At 46.7% G+C, this 19,341-nt stretch overlaps 1 protein-coding gene across 2 annotated transcripts in view; it reads right to left on the reverse strand.

Annotated features, from left to right (window-relative positions):
- Positions 1-8,083: 8,083 nt before the first annotated feature.
- Positions 8,084-19,341, reverse strand: part of LOC135912881 (uncharacterized) — a 180,272-nt gene continuing 169,014 nt past the window's right edge. For both annotated transcript variants that reach the window (XM_070522922.1, XM_065445456.1), the window contains exon 3: positions 8,084-10,572. In XM_070522922.1, the coding sequence (XP_070379023.1) occupies positions 10,411-10,572 (162 nt within the window). In that variant the 3' untranslated portion in view covers positions 8,084-10,410. The remainder of the gene's footprint in view (positions 10,573-19,341) is intronic.

Raw genomic sequence — 19,341 nt, forward strand, 5'->3', positions numbered from 1 at the left:
CGAATCTACAGTTATGTTTCGCTCAGTACCGAGGAACTTCTCCTTCACTTCTCTGATAATGTCTTCCTCTTTCCCCGGGTGGTTGTGTATGAGTCGCTGCATTTTCTGTTTTGTGGCGTTCTTGTTCTCCTTCTTTGATAGGAGAGTCTTGAGCACCGCCCAAGTGCGCTTGCTGCTTAAGGTACCTTGAAGCTTGTTGCATGTTTCGCGCCAGTTCTTTCTTTCAAGTTGTTCAGAGTACTCTTGCGTTTCCTTGATCAGCTTAGAGATTCGAATTTTGAGTTTCCGGTTGCACTTGTTACGCTGCCAGCGTTTGGCGAGACCCCTCCGCGCCTCCCACAGGTGGAGTAAGTGCGGGTCGACCACGGGGGTGATTTGCGACAGCTGGATTGTCCTCGTATGCTTCTCGGCTCTTTCCACGACTCCTCTGATCCATATTGTTATGTCGTCTATCGTCGCATTAATGGCACTCTCATCTTTGCGAAAGGCCTGCCAGTCCGTGATCTTGGCTTTTCCTATCTTCATCGTTGCTTTGTGGTGCGGAATGATCGTTTGCACTATAAAATGGTCGCTACCAAGATTCTCGTCCATGCAGCTCCACTCATACTGTTTGAGTCCGTGTACGAATGTGAGGTCGGGGCTGGTGTTTCTAGATACACTGTTGCCGATGCGCGTGGGTGTCTGTGGGTCGTTGAGTAGCGTGAGGAGGTGTTGTTGGGCTACGTTGTGCACGTCTTCTCCTTTTTTCTTTGAGGCCGCATAACCCCAGGCCACATGGGGAGCATTAAAATCTCCAACGACTATCAGCCCGTTACCCTTGCTCAGCTTCTTCACCTCTCTCATAAGCTTGTCTAGATCCTTTAGGTGGTCCTTTGGTGGGCTGTACACGTTTAACACAAAGAGGCTTTGCTGCTGTTTTTTCTCGGGTACGATTTCGACGAGGGTGTGTTCGATGCGGTGTTGGATGTCGTGTCGTTGAGCGTTGATGGCTTTCTTAGTCAGTATTGCTGTCCTCGTTTTACCGTCAGTGACGTGAGTGAGGTAACCACTGACCTTGAAGTCTTCTGCTTCGGTTTCTTGTAAGGCTATAATGTCTGAGTCAAACTGCTTGCAGAATTGTACAAGGTTGCTTCTCTTACTTCGAATAGAATGACAGTTCCATTGCCAAATTTTAAGCCGTGGGTGTTGCTTGTAGTCATCTTCCTCTTTAGATTGCCTCGCCATCTTGTTCGCTTAGGGTCTGCATCATCTTGGCTTCTCGCGCAGGGTACTTAGGTTTCTTGCGAGCATTATCTCTTTCTTCTAGCATGTGAATGCGTTGACTGAAACTTTCTCCGGATTGTGTCATTTTGGTCTGTAGAGCCTGAATCTGGTTCTCTATTTCGTTCTTGAGAGATTTGAAGCCAGTCTGTATCATCTGTGTTACCGTGTTTTGCATAACCTGCGTTACTGTGGACAGTGTGGTTTCCATCATGATGGTCACGTTGGCGTTGATGCGGTCTTCAAGTGTCTTGAGGTCGTTCTGGGTTATCACCGCTTGGTTCGACAGTGTGGATGGCTCTGGTCTGTTGACTTGTTGACTTGTTGTTGATGACTCTGTTGGTGATGGCGGTGGGGGTGGGGATGAAGGCCGCGGTAGGGGTGTTTGCGATTGCTGGGTCTGTTCTCTCCGTAGTTGTTCTATTTCTCGCATCAGGTACTCGAGCTGTTTTTGTGTGCTGGCTTCCTTCTCTTGTGTCTTCTTCTTTTGCTGTTCTAGCTCTCGCTTCAATTCATCGTTCTGTTTTCGGAGAATCATTATCGTGTCTTCGTACCTCGAGTGTCTTGTGGTTTGAACGCCATTATTTTCTTTCGACGTATGAATGTTCCCTCTGACGACGTTGGCCCAGCTTACCTTGCGCTGTGTGTTGTCGTGTTCCACGCCCGTTGCCGTTGTCCGGGGAACGCTCTGTTGTCTTTCCCTTGATCGCGATCCCGACTTGGATCTGGATCTTTTTGTCTGCTCGGCCTCATTCGGTGACTGTGGCGATGGTGACATGGTCATCATGTGCTCGTTGTCGTTGTTAGGTACCATGCTGGCCTGGTACCAGAAGCGTCTCTGTCTCGATCTTGACCGCTCCCTGACTCTCAACGGTGGCGGGGCTGGTTTCAGCTTCCTTCGACAGTCTCTACCCGCCGTTTCATGGGGCATTCCGCAGAGCTTACATTTCGGTTCGCATTGGTGGTTATTTGGATCAGCGTTGTTTTCTCCGCAGTTGTCACATAGTTCATCGTTTGGATTAGGGCAGACGTCTTGTCTGTGTCCTATCTCCCCGCAAGATCTTCAGTACTGCACTGACTTTCGGTAGGGTCTGCAGCGGGTAAGCGTACATCCAACTTTAACGTAGAACGGAACGTGCGGGCCGTCGAAGGTGATCACTGCCGACGTCGATCTTCCCAGCATTCTAGCGTATAGGATTTTGCACTTGTTGGTTGTTGCTAGTAGATCTACTAGCTGCTCGTCGGTGGTGCCTTCCTCTATTCCGTGAACAACGCCACGTACAGTGCCCGGAATTGGCTTGAGGTAAGGTGTGACTTCGTATGTTGCGTGTCCTATTTCGACGCTTGTTATTTCTGCTAGTTTAAGTGCGCAATCCTCTTCTTCGGTACTTGCCAGAATTAAGTTTTGTTGCCACTGTGTCTGTATGATCACCTTGGCGTAGAGCTCCTGGGGTGTGACTCCACATGCTTGGGCTAATCCTCTTGCTATCACTCCGTCTTTCCAGTTTGACACTTTCACACCGGCTTTAGGTCTGTAAACAATCTTGTAATGGTTTTCTGGTAGCGGTGGGGTCGTTGGCAAGCGAGGCCGTGGCTTGCTTGCGTTGTTGTGGCCCCATGGCTTTTGAGGGGCTTGCCGTTTTCCATCATTCGTGTTCTGTCCCGTGCTGAGTTCGCATGAGAACTCCTTCTGCGTCTTCGAAGTTGCGATGGATTCTTTCTTCTTCTGTTGTCGCGCTAGTAGCATCACCCATGGTCCTGTCTGGCGTAGTGTTTTTCCGCTGTTGCTGTCGAACGTCGGCTCCGTGTCGTGCATTTCTGCTTCATTATTTGTTATTCCTGTTATGGAGTTCGTTCGGTCAACTTCCATAATGCTAGCTTTTACTGTATATATATATATATATATATATATATATATATATATATATATATATATATATATATATATATATATATATATATATATATATATATATATATATATATGTTAATATATATATACAGTGAAAGCTCGTTAATTCGAACTTCAATAATTCGAATTTATGGATAATTCGAACTGTGCGATTTGGTCCGGCCAAGCTCCACAGAAGTCTATGTATAAAAAGTCCGCTAATTCGAACGCGAGAAGGTTCCCTCAGGGATAATTCGAACTACGCTCGCCTGGCACACGGCCAGAGAAACGCGCCTACTGCCTACACACAAGGCTGTATTGCTTCCGAAACGGAGAGAACGGCGAGAAAAGGCAAAATCGGAAAAAAATCTAACCGACGCGGGGTCAGCCAGAAGGCAGCGGCGGTTGCCGCCTCTCCGCTCTACGTAACCTCCGAGACTTCTTGCCCGTTGCTAATCTCAGAGGCTTTGAAAATCTTGTACAGCTGTTAATGTTGTGCGGAGATGGCATGGCAAGCGCCAAAACACAGCGAATCAAATACGTCGCGGCTGCGTTTGCAATCAAGAACCAACGAATCGGGGCCTTCGCCACCTTCGCATGTTCAGCGTCTTTGTCTCGGCAGTCTTCATCGGTTGTGCAGCTCTGTTTTCAGCTTAGGAGGTATCGGCCGTCGCGATTCATTGTGGTGGTGTTAGGCCTCGGCTAACGTTCGTTTCGATGGACATCGGTGGTGTGGCACAGTCGGACCCAGAGCTTCGACTTGAAGATGGCGTGTGCCCGCGGCACACGCCATCACTTTCTGACACGCCAAATTTCTGACATGCCCTACTGCTTCCAAATCGCAGTGTACTGTTGCCGTCCGTCACTTTCGTTAGTTCGAACTTTCGTTAATTCGAACTGAAGCGGCTTCCCCTTGCGATTCGAATTAACGAGCTTTTACTGTATATATAAGCTCGTTAATTCGAACCGCAAGGGGAAGCCGCTTCAGTTCGAATTAACGAAAGTTCGAACTAACGAAAGTGAGGGAGTGCAACAGTACACTGCGATTTGGAAGCAGTAGGGCATGTCAGAAATTTGGCGTGTCAGAGAGTGATGGCGTGTGCCGCGGGCACACGCCATCTTCAAGTCGAAGCTCTGGGTCCGACTGTGCCACGCCACCGATGTCCACCGAAACGAACGTTAGCCGAGGCTTAACACCATCACAATGAATCGCGACGGCCGATACCTCCTAAGCTGAAAACAGAGGTGCACAACCGACGAAGACTGCCAAGACAAAGACGCTGAACATGTGAAGGTGGCGAAGGCCCTGATTCGTTGGTTCTTGATTGCAAGCGCATCCGCGACGTACTTGATTCGCTGTGTTTTGGCGCTTGCCGTGCCATCTCCGCACAACATTAACAGCTGTACAATATTTTCAAAGCCTCCAAAATTCGCAACGGGCAAGAAGTCTCGGAGGTTACGTAGAGCGGAGAGGCGGCAACCGCCGCTGCCTTCTGGTTGACCCTGCGTCGGTTAGATTTTTGTCCGATTTTGCCTTCTCTCGCCGTTCTCTCCGTTTCGGAGGCAATAGAGCCTTGTGTGTAAGCAGTAGGCGCGTTTCTCTGGCCGTGTGCCAGGCGAGCGTAGTTCGAATTATCCGTGAGGGAACCTTCTCGCGTTCGAATTAATGGACTTTTTACACATAGACTTCTGTGGAGCTTGGCCGGACCAAATCGCACAGTTCGAATTATCCATAAATTCGAATTATTGAAGTTCGAATACGAGCTTTCACTATATATATATATATATATATATATATATATATATATATCGCTTGGTGACGTCAAGTCGCCGGATGTTGTGGGTATGATAAGCTCTAGCTCTGGGAGGCCGGCCTACTGTGTAGGGCTATGGGCTCTAGTACACCCATTACTAATCTTACAGGGGTACGTCTGTGGGGTGCGTATTTGTTCTCAACACTTTGAACTAGATTAGGGCCACGTTGTAGGAAATTCCCAAGGAGAGGAGACTGCTGTCGGACTTCTGAGTGAGTGTAATGAGTGAAGGGAACTATGGAGCTAGTCGTTTGTTATTTCTGCCTTTTTTTTTCACCTTGCTTTATTAAGTTTTCGGCTACGAAGCCAAAGCTCTCAAGCGAGCTTGTAATGAGTGGGACAGCTTAAGGATCCCAGGTGAAAGGGCATCTATGCATCTATTAGGTTACAAAAAAAATAAAAAATAAAAAAATTGACATTTGAGGAAGTGCTGTGAACGGCCGTAATGTATCCACGACATACACATTATGCAATAAAATAAAAAAGAAAACATTTTTATTGCTCAGAAAAAAATGTCTACAAACGAAAAAAATAAAGGAACGATGGCAGAAAAGTCACAAAGCGCGCTGTACTTTGCGCGGTCGACAGCGGTACCGCTATACAATATGAACACAACGCCATGCACACGATGAAAGCGAACAAAAAAAGTAAAAAAATTATAAAATTAAAAAAGGCACTGCTATTTCACTGGCAAAACTCAAAACAGCTTGTGGCTCGCAAGTGTTCCTTCTTGTAGAACTCAGTGTCGTGATCCACCTTGGTTCTTCTGTGCAGGCGTTAAAGAAGAGAGAGAGAGAGCGAATCGAAAGAACAATACTGCAGACCAACAGGTCAACGATCGGAAATCGTGCGAGAAAAGAAAAAAAAAATTTTGCGGCCACATATGTAAGCGTCCAGGACCATTCGCAACAACCACACAATCACTCTAGCATGAATCATACGCAGCTAAAAAAAACACTTTCACAGTGCAAGTATGTAAGACACTGATGACAGCACCTTTCTTTTTGTTACAGGCTCACAAGCATCCGTCTCGCTTTCTGTAACCACGCATTTATACGCAATCACTACTGTCACAATAACACAAATGCCGACAGGTTTGAAAATCCGAGAGGCGTAACATACAGGGTGTTTTAGTGAAGACTACGCAGTCCAGTGACAAGTAAGACGATTCAGTTTAAGTTCTTCCAGAAATGAGTGTTTCGTTTTGGTGGGCACTTATAATCGTTCGGAAATCGTCAGCCTGTTCCTTAATTATGCAAACTTCACCAACTTACAACTTTCACTTTTCACTTTTGCTTAAAAATTACCAAATATAACGCAGACGTTGAAATTGGCAAAGCGGCAATTGAGCGAATGCTCGAGGTTTGTCTATATTAGCAGGAATTCCTAGACTAACACTACACAATAAACACAGTATTTTTTTTTTATAAATGTGCGTATTTCACAAGTGACCGGCAGTCTCAGGCCCAAATAACGGTTATGTTATCTACGTAATGATAATGATCTCTATACAACGCTATATGAGGCCTAAAGTAATGTAAGGCCTAGTTTTACATCAGTCTGGGCAAAAATTTGCAGAAGCCAAAATTATGTAACTGCGGCGCTGGGTGCATGTTGCAGCGTGTATAACGTGACCCCTTGAGCTGATAATCGGTGGATATTGCTTCGGCAGATTTTAATAGCGTTTATGACCCCTGTAGACTTACCGAAAAATAAGCTGCTATTTGTCTTACTTAGGCTAAAAAAGCAGTTTACTTATAAAAATATCAAAATTTACATCTTTAATAAAAGTTACAGTGCTTAGTGCGTATAGTTTCGAAATAGGTTTTCCCCAAAATTGTAGATGAATAGATTGGCGTTTGATGTACCATTTATCTACAGTTAGCCTTCCTTAACGTAGCGTGAGCTAAAACTATGTGAAATATCGATACGTGTATTACGCGGCTGGATTTGGGGTAGAGCATCCTGACAAATGGTGCTAAAGACTCAGGATTCGTATTAACTCGAGTCTCTTTGAGTAATCGACAGCTTCGTTTCGACAGCTAAATATGCGTTCGACTCACTCATTTGAAAATTAATTACTGAATTTTAGTTAGAGAACTTACTGGTGATTATCACACAATTATTGACGCCTACCACCCCGAATGACTACAAAAAAAAAGAAAGAAAAAAATCATTTACTTGCAATCGTACTGCTTTTAACCTGCCGTACTTAAGATTACCTGGCTGAAACAGCAAGCGTATAGTATTTAAAAAAATAAAAACTATTTCCTCTCCTACGCAAGCAGCTACATCTCGAAATGCGAATGATTTAGCCCGTAATTTTACCCTGAATGATTTACCCCTGTAATGGTTTACCTTGAATTCGCGTTTATATACAGTGCATACATGTTGTAAATGCGCGACACTCAAAACAATTATCGAACCATCAACTACGCCACGACTTCCAAACATTCACAACATTCGCACAACCGTTGGATTACGAGTCACATGACCACTGGCAATAAAATCTCCTTAAAAAGCGGGCAAATGAAGCCGTCGTAACACCTGTATACATTTGCTAAAGACTCAGGATTCGTATTTCAGGATTCGGATTCAGGATTCAGGACTCAGGATTCGTATTTGTTCTCCCATCAGTGTTAAATCGTAACCAGCTGACACTTTTCTAGTTGCTTTCTGTAGTCATGGGCATCACACTGACGCCAATTTTAACAGCGATAAGGTTGGTCTGGTGACAGAAGTACTCTTTAAGTATTGTTTTTGTTGCTGGCACACTCATACAGTAGTTAAATTGCTGAAGACAAATATTTGAGAAAGTAGTGCTGTAATGCCGTTATCGGCGTTATGGCTACACTACGTTGCCAAATCAAAATACGCCTGCACCTTTTACACCCTTATAAGGCATATTGTGTGAAAGTATGCCTTTCGTACACCCATGAACGAATTAATGTGTAACATGGGCGTCTTGTTCATGGTTACATGCAATCAAATAAGCTGCCAAAGTTAAGGGTGTAAAGCAAGAGTGTCTCGGTCCAACGCCATAATAACTCTATACGCGCAAGTTTGCCATATCGTACAAAGCTTTCGGCCAGACCCGGAATCACGTTCATGTTCACGTTCGTGTTCGTGCTCAGCACAACGCACGTATTCGAGCTATAAATGTTGTGCCCGACGCTTAATGTAGCCACTGCTTCTCCAAGTTCACCTCGCTAAAGGCCTATCGCAGCGAAATTTTGAATCGCTGTAAAAAATTATCTTTATTGATATAGTGTGGCCACATAGTATAATGCTCATTGCAGAATCTGTGCAAAAAGCGAACAAGTGCATCGTCGAAAACAACGTGCAATAATGTCCGCATGTTTTTCATGCCGAAACTGAAAAAAAAAGCGCTGCCATTACAGCTCGGGGAAAGTGACGCGGAACACACGACCTGACCCGAGTTGTCGTACGTATTGTCCAAATCGCACTCTCCAGTGACGACTTTCTCGGAGTAACGGAAACCGATCTCAAAGGCCATGCTTTTGTGCACTGCAAGCGTCGGAAGCAATCGTGGAAGCCATAAGCACGTCGTGATTGTCATGTTTTGTACACCACATGATCTGGGCACTGTGAAAGTCTGCCGTACTGTCGAATTCTGCAGTGGCGGCGTTTTCAACCAATCAGAGAAGCCATAGCAGCCTTCTAAGCCAATCACGACCGGCAAGATGGCGAATTCCGCACTATGACCGAATCTGACAATGTACAGCACTCCCATGTGCAACGGGAGCCTACAATGCAATAACGCTCCGGCGTACTGTCTGACTTGCCCGCTTTACACTTAACATGCATATAGTATATGCTGCGTGCGACTGCAATTGCAAATCGTTTACACGTATTAAACAAAAATACAGCTCCCAGCGCGTCGCGTGCGATTCTTGGGCTGACGTCATATCCGCTTTGCGCGGCACACCGCTGTCGGTGCCTGTCGTCTGCCATACGAGGCAATGAAATCTGTGCACTCGTTATAACCTTGCGATTTTGACTGCAATTTCATTGGTGTCATCTACGATCCCTTTTTTAACGAATAGAGCTCAAGTGTGATTTTGTTGCAGCTAGCCTTTGAGTACATCTACAAAAAAAAGTGACGTGAGGCACTTCGTTATATTTCCTTGCAACAGCTTCCTCAACACGGAAAGCCGGGAATAGAGTTATACCCTGTTCTCATTTTTTGCAACGAAATGAAGTCAACGAAAGCGTAATGCAATAAAGAAATCGTGTGTTTCCAATGAACCGCGGGAAATCAAGTACGATGTAAGCCATACGAGAAGTCGTGTACCAGATGGAAATATATTCTCGACACAGTCGAAATGAGCTCATCTGAAGTCCTCCGAGTGAGCCAGTCAGAGAGGGCGTGACATCCTTATGAGCCAATGAGAGCAGGCAAAATGGCGGAATGCAAAAGAAAAACACGCGAATGCCGTCAGTGTGCGCGACGACAGTCCTATCATGGATGGCGACACTGAATGCAAAGAGGCAATGCTCGGGCGAACAAATAGTGATAGACACGCTGGCAGTGGTAAGTCAGGTTTGGACGGATCGTGGTCTCTCACGTAGCTGAGCGCGCCGGTCAATGACACAACCTGTAGCTTTTAGCCAGTATCTCGGAAGTGCTTCACACGGTAGCAAGCAGAAACTTGTGACAAAGTGCATTGAACCTTTGCTTTCTGTCATAGAGAGGGCAGCACGTGGCATAAGAGCGTTGTAGCTTTGTAAAGAAACGTGGCGTGGTCGTAGACAACCTAAGGGAAATAAAGCTAATTGAAAGAAAGCCCATTATTCACATCGGCTCTGTCCTGCTTTGTTAATTGCCGTTTGACTTGTATTCCACGGCTTAAGTAGCATCACGTGATGGTAAATCAAAGGCGCGGACGACTTTCAATCTCTGCGTGAGGTCCGTGGTGTGCTAAATCTTACCGTTCCAACACAACGAAAGCCGTGACATCATTTAATTATGCGCAGCACAATCGCAGCTCATAGGCTTCCGGAGCCGAGTCTTCAGTCGGAGTGAACCAGGTGGCGCCACCACCGCCAAGGTAGTATCTACGCCAGCGCCGTTTCAATGACGTCACAGCGCGGCGTGTGCCGATTCGCCTTTTGTGTAACGCCATTCGCTTTGTGAGAGACGAAGAAAAGAAAGGTAGCACTTTCACAAGAGAGAAAAATAAAGCGCAACAAAAATGATAGATAACACACACACGCACATATCCGCACTGCAAAGACGTTTTCACTGCGGTCCGGCCATGTCGCTACCGACGGCCCGCTGATGACGTCACGGAGGGCCCACCTCGCCGTGAACCAGTCCAGTTGTTCACGTCACAATGTGCGGGTGAGTCCGAGACGCTCGGGCGAAATCACTAGTGACGCGTGGCTCTGCGTCGTTGTCGTCTTTTCGTGCGTGTCCTTTGTCTATATCCGGAAGTAGTGGGGCGGAGTCTTGATGACGACACGTCGGCGCGGCTTCCCATTGGCCAAGAACTTGATGGGCATGAGGATCATCTTGGAGGTCTGGTAGAGCGACTGTTTCCGGTAGGGCTTAGAGTAGGGCGGCTTTCGGATGCCCTTCACCACCTGCGCGAAAGGAGGTAGACAAATGATCGTCACGTATAATGATATCGAGCCAGAAATGTGTAATGGCACAAATGGAGCTCGAAAGAGCGATTACAGGGGCTAGTTGGTATCTGTTCATATTTCCTTGTTGCGCTATGCTGGTGACCAAATAACGGTTTGACACATTGACATTTGTGACGTCGCACTGACGTCAAGAGAAGTTCAGTTTGCGTTTTCTTCGTTATACGTCGACTATTCAATATCAAGGGCACCAAAAGAGTGTTTCGAGGGAATACATTTGCATATATGGTCACATTTGCATATACAGTCCGAACTGACCTCGTAACTGCCGCGGTGGCTAAGCGGATTGAGCACAAGCGAGATCCGCGAGTTCCCGAGGACGCGAGTTCGATCCGTACTCCAGTCGGGGTCGAGTGCGAAAACACTCGTGTACCGCATTTTCTTGCACCTTTAAAAGTATACCGCAGAAAACAAAAACAAAGTCGAGCTTTGTTTTTCACTTTGTTTCGCACTTTGTTTCGTATAGAAAATTGCCGCCGAAGACCCCCGCAGCTGGTCCTCGATTTGGAACCGGCCGTGACAAAACGGACGAGATGACGTCATGTACACGTGACCTCCTCCTATGCCGCTGTCCGTAAATCCTGACTTCACGTGTGAGTTACCATAGCGCACAATAGGTGGAGCCAGCCCATTTGTTTCGTTTTCGTCATTTGTTTTTGCTTACGAAAGGCGCTGTTCTCGCTAGAAGCCTATAATCTTTTAATTTATAGTTCGAATTGATATTTTGCTTTAGTTTCCACTTAAAGAACGCCGGCTGAAGCCATCCGACGCAGATGCGGCAGTGATCGTACATCGCAGCAAATAAACCTGACCAGAATGTCACAGCCTCGTCGTAAAACGTAACTCGATCGACCTGCTAATTACATCGTTGCTCATAGAACCCTTCGTTTATCGCTTTTGGTCGCTTAACAAAACGCCTGCCAAGAACGATAGGACTACGTCTTGGAATTAACTACAGATAAAGGGCAGATATACGACTTAAATTCAGGTAAGCAGGAAAAATGCCCTCTTCCATGTTTCTTTTTTTAAACTTTACACTTGTGAAAACATATAGCGTGTTCAGCAAGCTCCCATGATCATATGAGATGGTACGCATATATTACTGGATGTGGGGTGTCGAAACACATCAGATTTTTTATGTGCTTTCATGTTATTTTTTTTCATTTATTCATTCATTTATTTGTCTAAAGTACCCCCAGGCTATCCGCATTACAGAGGGGAGGGTCACTGTGGCACACATAAGCAAAAACAATGACAATGCGAGTAACATTAGAAATAACATAAATCAGTCAAAAGCAATGTTGAAAATACCATATAATGCGGGGCAGTTTGGGTAAAAGGAATACTACAGAACAATGGACAATGCACTCGCAGATAGAGAGCAGATGGCAAAAGTTCAAAAATGAATACGGGATATCATGGCCACTAATGTAGCTGTTAAAACGTAAAAAGTAGATTTCGGGCAATAAATGGTAAGGGTCGCAATTACGTCATTCATGCCTGTAAAGTGATGCCTGGAAAGTTTTCCGGTGTAGCGAATCTTCGGGTTACGGTCAGACTGGTATCACTGAGAGCTAGCAGGCGCGATATACATTGTAAAATAATTTACAGCCTTAATCGGTTCGGGACTCACACCTTCACAAAAAAAAAAAAGGTGTAAGGGTGTGAGTTATAGACTAATTTGCACCATTAATTACTTTTAAGGGTTTGGATTGTTTTACTGCGCATACGCCAATCACGCTTAATTATTACTTTTCTGCTTAAACCCCGGGAATACACACGCGAATCGCTTGCATTTCGATCAAGAATGCGTAGCTATCTCGCCGTGGAGAACCGCATTACCGTGATTACCGTTGCTCGTAAAACGACGTCACGTCACTTACAACGAGAACGCCTGACAATCAAACAAACAAACAAACAAACAAACAAACAAACAAACAAACGTGCAGCTTCCAAAGGCGCCGGTGACGAGACGATAATGTGCGGAAACTTTTTCGAAACGGCGTGATTGGTTAGTCCGGGTTCGGCCGACAGATGGCGTCAGCGAGACGATGGAAGTAGCAAGAGTTTGGTGGCGAAACCCACCGCCCCGTTGCAAAGGGGACGCTCATAGTATCCATCCATCCATCCATCCATCCATCCATCCATCCATCCATCCATCCATCCATCCATCCATCCGTCCGTCCGTCCGTCCGTCCGTCCGTCCGTCCGTCCGTCCGTCCGTCCGTCCGTCCGTCCAAGTACAAACGGATGTTCGCAATAGGAGGTCAGAAAATGTGGTTGTGGGAGTTCGTAGTGTTTCTTTTTCTGTTTTAACCTAGGTAGCCCATTAGGCAGTATAATAGCAAGAGCTTGGTGGCGCAACCCACCGCCCCGTTCCAAAGGGGGCGCTCATAACATCCATCCATGCATCCATCCGAGTAGCCAGCGACTCCAGATGGGAGTAAGGTGGGAGCGAGAGCTTGACGCGTTCCGGCGCAAAAGGCATGCGGATTTCGTTGCCTTCGCCGCGTCCTTGTGGGCTCGGAATGTGGCTAGCAGCAGCTCGGCGATACTGACTCGTTCTGACAAGACGAACATTACCGGAGACGAAAGAAAGAAAAAAAAATCTTGGCTCGCGCGGTTACGGCGACGTTTGGCACCGGCGCCCGCTCGCGCCACTGACCGACGATTAGGAAGCAATCGTCTTGACAATCGGCAGTCGTGTTACGTCAGGCGACCGCTAGAGGACGTAGTCGACTGCGCGGACTCTTTGAGTCACCGGTTGTATTTATATTCGCAACGACCGTTGGATTCGTTCGTGGTGAGACATGCCCATATTTTGAAAGAGAGAGAGAGAAAAAAAGATCGATGTCCATCGACAATGATTGTCAGTGTGAGTGAATAGCCGAAACGCTTCTATAGAAAGTTACTGGCCTTATTAAAGGAACGATGCACTTGAAGGCATATGTTTATAGGTGTAGTGAGAGAGAGAGAAAGAGAGATTGGGAGGAAGAAGGAAAGGCAGGGAGGTCATCCAGACTGAGTCCAGTTTGCTACCCTACACATGGGGAGGGGAATAAGGAGCAAAATAGAGAGAGAGAGAGAGAGAGAGAGAGAGAGAGAGAGAGAGAGAGAGAGAGAGAGAGAGAGAGAACATGGGTCTCTACCGCACTTTCACGTGCACTAAGGTGTAGGATGTCTATAGTCTGGCACTCAAGTCTGTTTCCTTCGGGTAGTGAAGAAGCGCTCGAACTGCTTTCTAGGCTAATAGATTGTGAGGCCGGGCTCCCAAAATCTTTGCTTCTGTAAATGGCCTGTCATCCAGTCTATTCAAGGCACACTGAAGAGTCTTACGTTGGTTATCAAAGCGAGAACAGTGGCACCGAAAATGACTGATGGTGATGGAGTAAGGATATTTTAATAGCGATTGTCGTTTCATTGCGTATATCCGCAGATAACGGAGCCGCCAACCGGCACGTCTGAAGTGGTAGTGTAAATGGCTATGCCTATTTGTCGTAAGTGTGTTAATTGAAGCCCCTTAAACTTCGTAAAGTAGCGACACTTTCCTCCTCCGCCCTAATTCTTCCTCGTTTCTCCTCTCTTTCACGCTCCCTCTTCGACGTTACGCCGCTTGCATCGCTCGAGCGTAGCAACGGCGCCGACATGCGCTCGTCCCCACTCCGCAGATGCTTGTCAAGCGAAAATGGCGCTGAAGCACGATTGCAAACACAGAGTTTCTCACTATAACACCTAGAGGGAAATCTGGCGCCACCGTCTATGGGAGTTTCTTAAGGGGGCACCGTGCCGGCATGGGAATGACGGTATATGTGTCTGCGAGGCTCGCGTTGGCTGGTGTTGTAAGAGGCTTCGTCTAAAACGTGGATATGGCTACACAAATAACGCGTTCTCAAAGTAAAACCTTCATAAAAAGTTTCCATTCACGCATATTACATCTTTACTCACCCACGATGCATGACCAAGCGAAGAAAAGCAAGAACAGACGACCAACTGTTGCAAAGCGAGCGCGAACCTTGTCGTCTGTACTCCAACTTTAGCGGCCCGCTGATACTTTTTACGTAACATGTAGTCGTACACACAATAACAAGTTCTCATAGTTAAACAAAACATGTTTTTGAGTAATAATAAAACTAAAACGGCTTTTCACGTGCTGTTTTAGTAGAAAATGAATCATTGCGACAGACGGAATGGTGCTTGCCAAGCGCGTCTTCAAGGTGTCCTGTCTCTCCGAGAACGATGCCAATCCGAATCCACAATATACCAGCATTCCCATGCATACCACAGCGCAGCAGCGCCACATTTCCCTCTAGGTAATGTAGTGAAAACTCTATGATTGCAAACAAGCGAAGCCGGCGCGGGGGCCCACGTGATGCTAGTGGGCCAATAGCGACGCGGCGTCGGCCTCGGCCAGAGCGCGTGAGGAGGAGGCGGCATTCTTCAAAGCGTGGCAGTACTTTACGAAGTTTAAGGGGTTTTACGTGTTAATGCCTCCGGTGGTGTCAGCGCCGGCGCGGATGGTGACTGCCGTCCTCCTCTCCCCCAGCCCCCACAGAGGGAGAGGGCGGCGGGCTGGCATGGCAGTAACGAAGGTCGATTGAGGATACTTGATCGGCTATATATTCGACCCTTACTTAATTTAAGGGTGTGAACTATGTTACAGTGTACCCCCGGACACAAATGAAGCGTGGCCGGTGACTGTTTCGATCTTAGATTGGTTGTTTTTGGGCGCTTTGGGAATTGCTACTAAGGTCGCGCGAGACAGATTTAAACGCTGCATAACGAGAAATAGCCGATCGCCCTTAGACCCAAAAAAAGAAGGATGTAAGGGTGTGAGTTTGATATAAATGTTACGGTGGCTAAGAAACACAGGAATATATGCACGATATCGAAAGGACATTTTTTTTGGCTGCTGCCTGGCTGTGTCATGGATCCCAGCTTTGTCAAATGATTCATCATTATCTGACTGGCGACAAACAGTCAACTCGGAAACTGAGCTGGCTGCGTCCCGTCTGCCTTTTTCCTTCACGGCCTCTTCCGTGTTTATCTTCGCTTCAGCCCACCTCGTCCAGAGCTGCACCCTCTTCCCCAGGACCTCCCCCCCCAAACACACACACACACACACACACACACACACACACACACACACACACACACACACACACACACACACACACACACACACACACACACACACACACACACACACACACACACACACACACACACACACACACACACACACACACACACACACACACACACACACACACACACACACACACACTTCGCCCATTGCCAACGTTGTAATTCGTAATCATTGTAAGGAACTAGAGCTATGGTACGGCCAATATATACAGCCTGTAGAACGAAAATTAGTAACCGAGGCGGGCTTCTCCGCATAAACATTCTTATTGTGGGGAAGCCTGAGTTGACGAACAGTTAGAAAAAAAGAAAGTGAGTCCAACGACCTCTTACGTCTTTCTGTGTTTCTCAATTCAGTGTCGTTAACACTGCTTTTCTTATCGTAAGATCCAAGCGCAACGCTTTCGAACTGTTCGCCAACCAATTCTAAACCGCTCGACGCTATTCACTTTTAAGGGTCGCAAATTATCTTGAAAGTGCAGTATAGGCAACTGAAGCTTAGCGAGCTCCGACAGCTGCAGTTTTCTCGATCGGAACCTGTTATATATATATATATATATATATATATATATATATATATATATATATATATATATATATATATATATATATATATATATATATATATATATATATATATATATATATATATAGACATACCTATCACAAAGCCTGCGCAAATTCGGTGTTGATGACGGGCGAGGCGTTGCAGCCGTGGGGTAAGAAAATAGCGCCCCGGCGCAGACAGTTGTTCGAGCGACACGCCTCCACGCGTTAAAGGGAGGCCGTTTAAACCCGCTAGCAATGACAGGGTGCTACCGCTCCCGTAGAGAAAAAAAAAGGAAAAGAAAGAACAGAGATGTAGCATCGAGCATTCTTGTCCGAACGGCGCCGTTTTACAGTTTCTGTACACACCCGCGTTTCCTCGGAGAAGCGAGGAGTGCGCGTAGGCGTCCGACCAGAGAAAGCTTAACGGATCGAAGGTATGCACATACCGAAAGAAGATTTTTCGGCGGCTGCCTTAGCTGCGTCGCGCGCGGACGCTTGATGATGCGGTTCATCGTTGTTTGACTGGCGACGAACGGTTAAGTCGGAAACTGCATTTGCTGCATCCAGTCTGCCTTTCTTTTTCCTTTACGGCGTATTCGTGTTTAGTGTGTTGTCTTCGTCGTCAGCACACCTATTCTTGAGCTGCACCCTCTCCCACAGGATCTAGGGAAAGAAAGAAGCTAAACTTCGCTCACCGACGACACTGCAATTCGCAGTTATCGGAAGGAACTGTTTAGGTACGGCAAATGTGCAACTTGAAGGGCGGAAAGGAATAGCCAAGGTGGGCTTCTCCGCACGAATGCTCTCATTGTGGGGAAGCCTGAGTTGACGAACGGTTAGAAAAGAAAAAAGCGTGAGATCAGCGACCTCTTACGTACGTCGTTGTTTCTCGATTCAGTATCGTTAATACCGTCCTGTCGCAAGATGCAAGCGCAACGCCGTTTAAAGTGTTCGCGAACCAGCCAGCCACGGCCAGTTCTAAACCGCTCGACGCTATTGTGTGCCGCGCACCGAGACTCATCAATGTGAAGTCTCAGTGCACCATAAAAATAAATTTCAGATTAAAAAATGATAATAACGCTGACTGTGAAGTATTGTGCAGGTGCCTGTTTATCCAGAATTTTGACAAACATGCACAAGCGCCACACACACACACACACACACACACACACAGACACAGACACACACACACACACACACACACACACACACACACACACACACACACACACACACACACACACACACACACACACACACACACACACACACACACACACACACATATATATATATATGAGGAGGTCCTAAACCAGGCGAGACGGGAACCTAACTACCAACCACAATATGCTGGATATGTCATGGTGCTTTGAGCTCGCTTCGCCTCGGGGCAGAAATAATATGCAGTGAAGCTTTCTTACACATTGGTGGACAAGAAGTTTTTTTTTTTTCATTGTTCACTGAGCACTGCAGTGGAGCCTAATTCGCCGGTCTTGTGTCAGGTGTCGTCGTTTTTTCTCATCGGTTAATTCTTGTAGCGCGCTGGTTTTTTTACCCGTAATTCATAATGCGTAGATTGTGCACTTATTGTGAACGTGGCCCTCTTCGCTTGTTGCAATGCTTTACCAACACGTTCAGCAGTCAACTCCAGCAGGCCTCGGTACCACGTCGCACGTTCGACGCCCAATCGAGTTCGTACAGAAACCGTTTGTAGAAGAGCGTGGCGCGTGCTTTGTATTTATCTGCATGCCCGTTAAGAAAGAAAGCCTGGGTTGTCGAAACCCTATAGATAGCACGAAAACACTATAGCGCGTGAATCAGTGCAAAAAAAAAAAAGGCGTCGGCGATGTATACGTTTACTTATTTTTTTTTCAGTATTGAGCCTAGTATTCTCTGCTGTCATTTTTTGTCACATTTGTAGTTCGCTAAAGCAGATGTCGAGAAACCTTTTCATATTTTTGTTTCTAGGCGTTATCGTCGTTTATTTTTTTTTATTGTGGCTATCTAGATTTGCGCAAGCCCCGAAAATACAGGGTTTGTTCCTGGGCACTTACTAACCCGTGGGTTTGATTGGTTGTCGTTCCTTTGGAATTCGTAGACCGGATAACCAACCGGTGGTCCGTTGAAGCAGTAGAGACATTTAGCGTGTCCGGTATTCCGGCAAGCGCGGACGGTTTGCCGGTTTAGCGGGGGCGTAAACGTGAGCGGCCAGATTGGTGGCGCCAGCTGGTGGCGCAAAGCTCGACCACACAAACACAGAGCCAATTACTATATTCTGCTTAGCTGCTGGCGTAAATTTTCGACAGTGGCGTAATCGTGTTCGCTATTACGCTGCTGCTAAATTTTGCACCGGCAGCAAAGCAGGATATAGTGGGTTACTGCAGTTTTAGCTCTGTGTTTGCCTGCTTGAACTCTACGCCACCAGGCGGCTGCACCACTCTGGCCGCTCACGTTTACGCCCCCGCAAAACCGGCCATCCGCCCAAACCGCCCCCGTTTGCCGGAATAGCGGACAGGCTAAAAGTCTCTAATAACAGAATGGGCGCCGAGGAAAGGGAAGTGAAGCTCGCAGTGTGATGAAATATAAGAAAGTCAGCAGGCATAGCATGGGGGTGGGGGGGGTCGGCCGAGCACGAGGTTCTGGGTTCGACTCTCGGTCGCGGTGGCCGCCCGCTTCGATGCCGAAAATTCATCCGGAGTTTCCCCCACCTTGCGACGTGCACTCCTCGCGTGTGTGCAGTTTCGGGACGTTATACGCTCCGCAATTTAATCTTTTTTTGTTTAAATTTTTGCTAGGAGAGGCCATCGTCCCGCAGTGTACACAAAATAGCATACCGGCGATGTTGGAGATCACGACGGTTACGATCGTGATTGCGTCCAGAGTATTCCCGCAACGACACATTCCAGCTCGTTTCTAAGTGCTCACTAAGCACCCCGCGTTAAAAAATTGAATTATGGGGTTTTACGTGCCAAAACCACTTTCCTTCTTTCTTTATTAATACTGTTAACCCTCGCTTGA

This window comes from Dermacentor albipictus, chromosome 8 (genome assembly GCF_038994185.2).
Source record: "Dermacentor albipictus isolate Rhodes 1998 colony chromosome 8, USDA_Dalb.pri_finalv2, whole genome shotgun sequence".
Lineage (NCBI taxonomy): Eukaryota > Metazoa > Arthropoda > Arachnida > Ixodida > Ixodidae > Dermacentor > Dermacentor albipictus.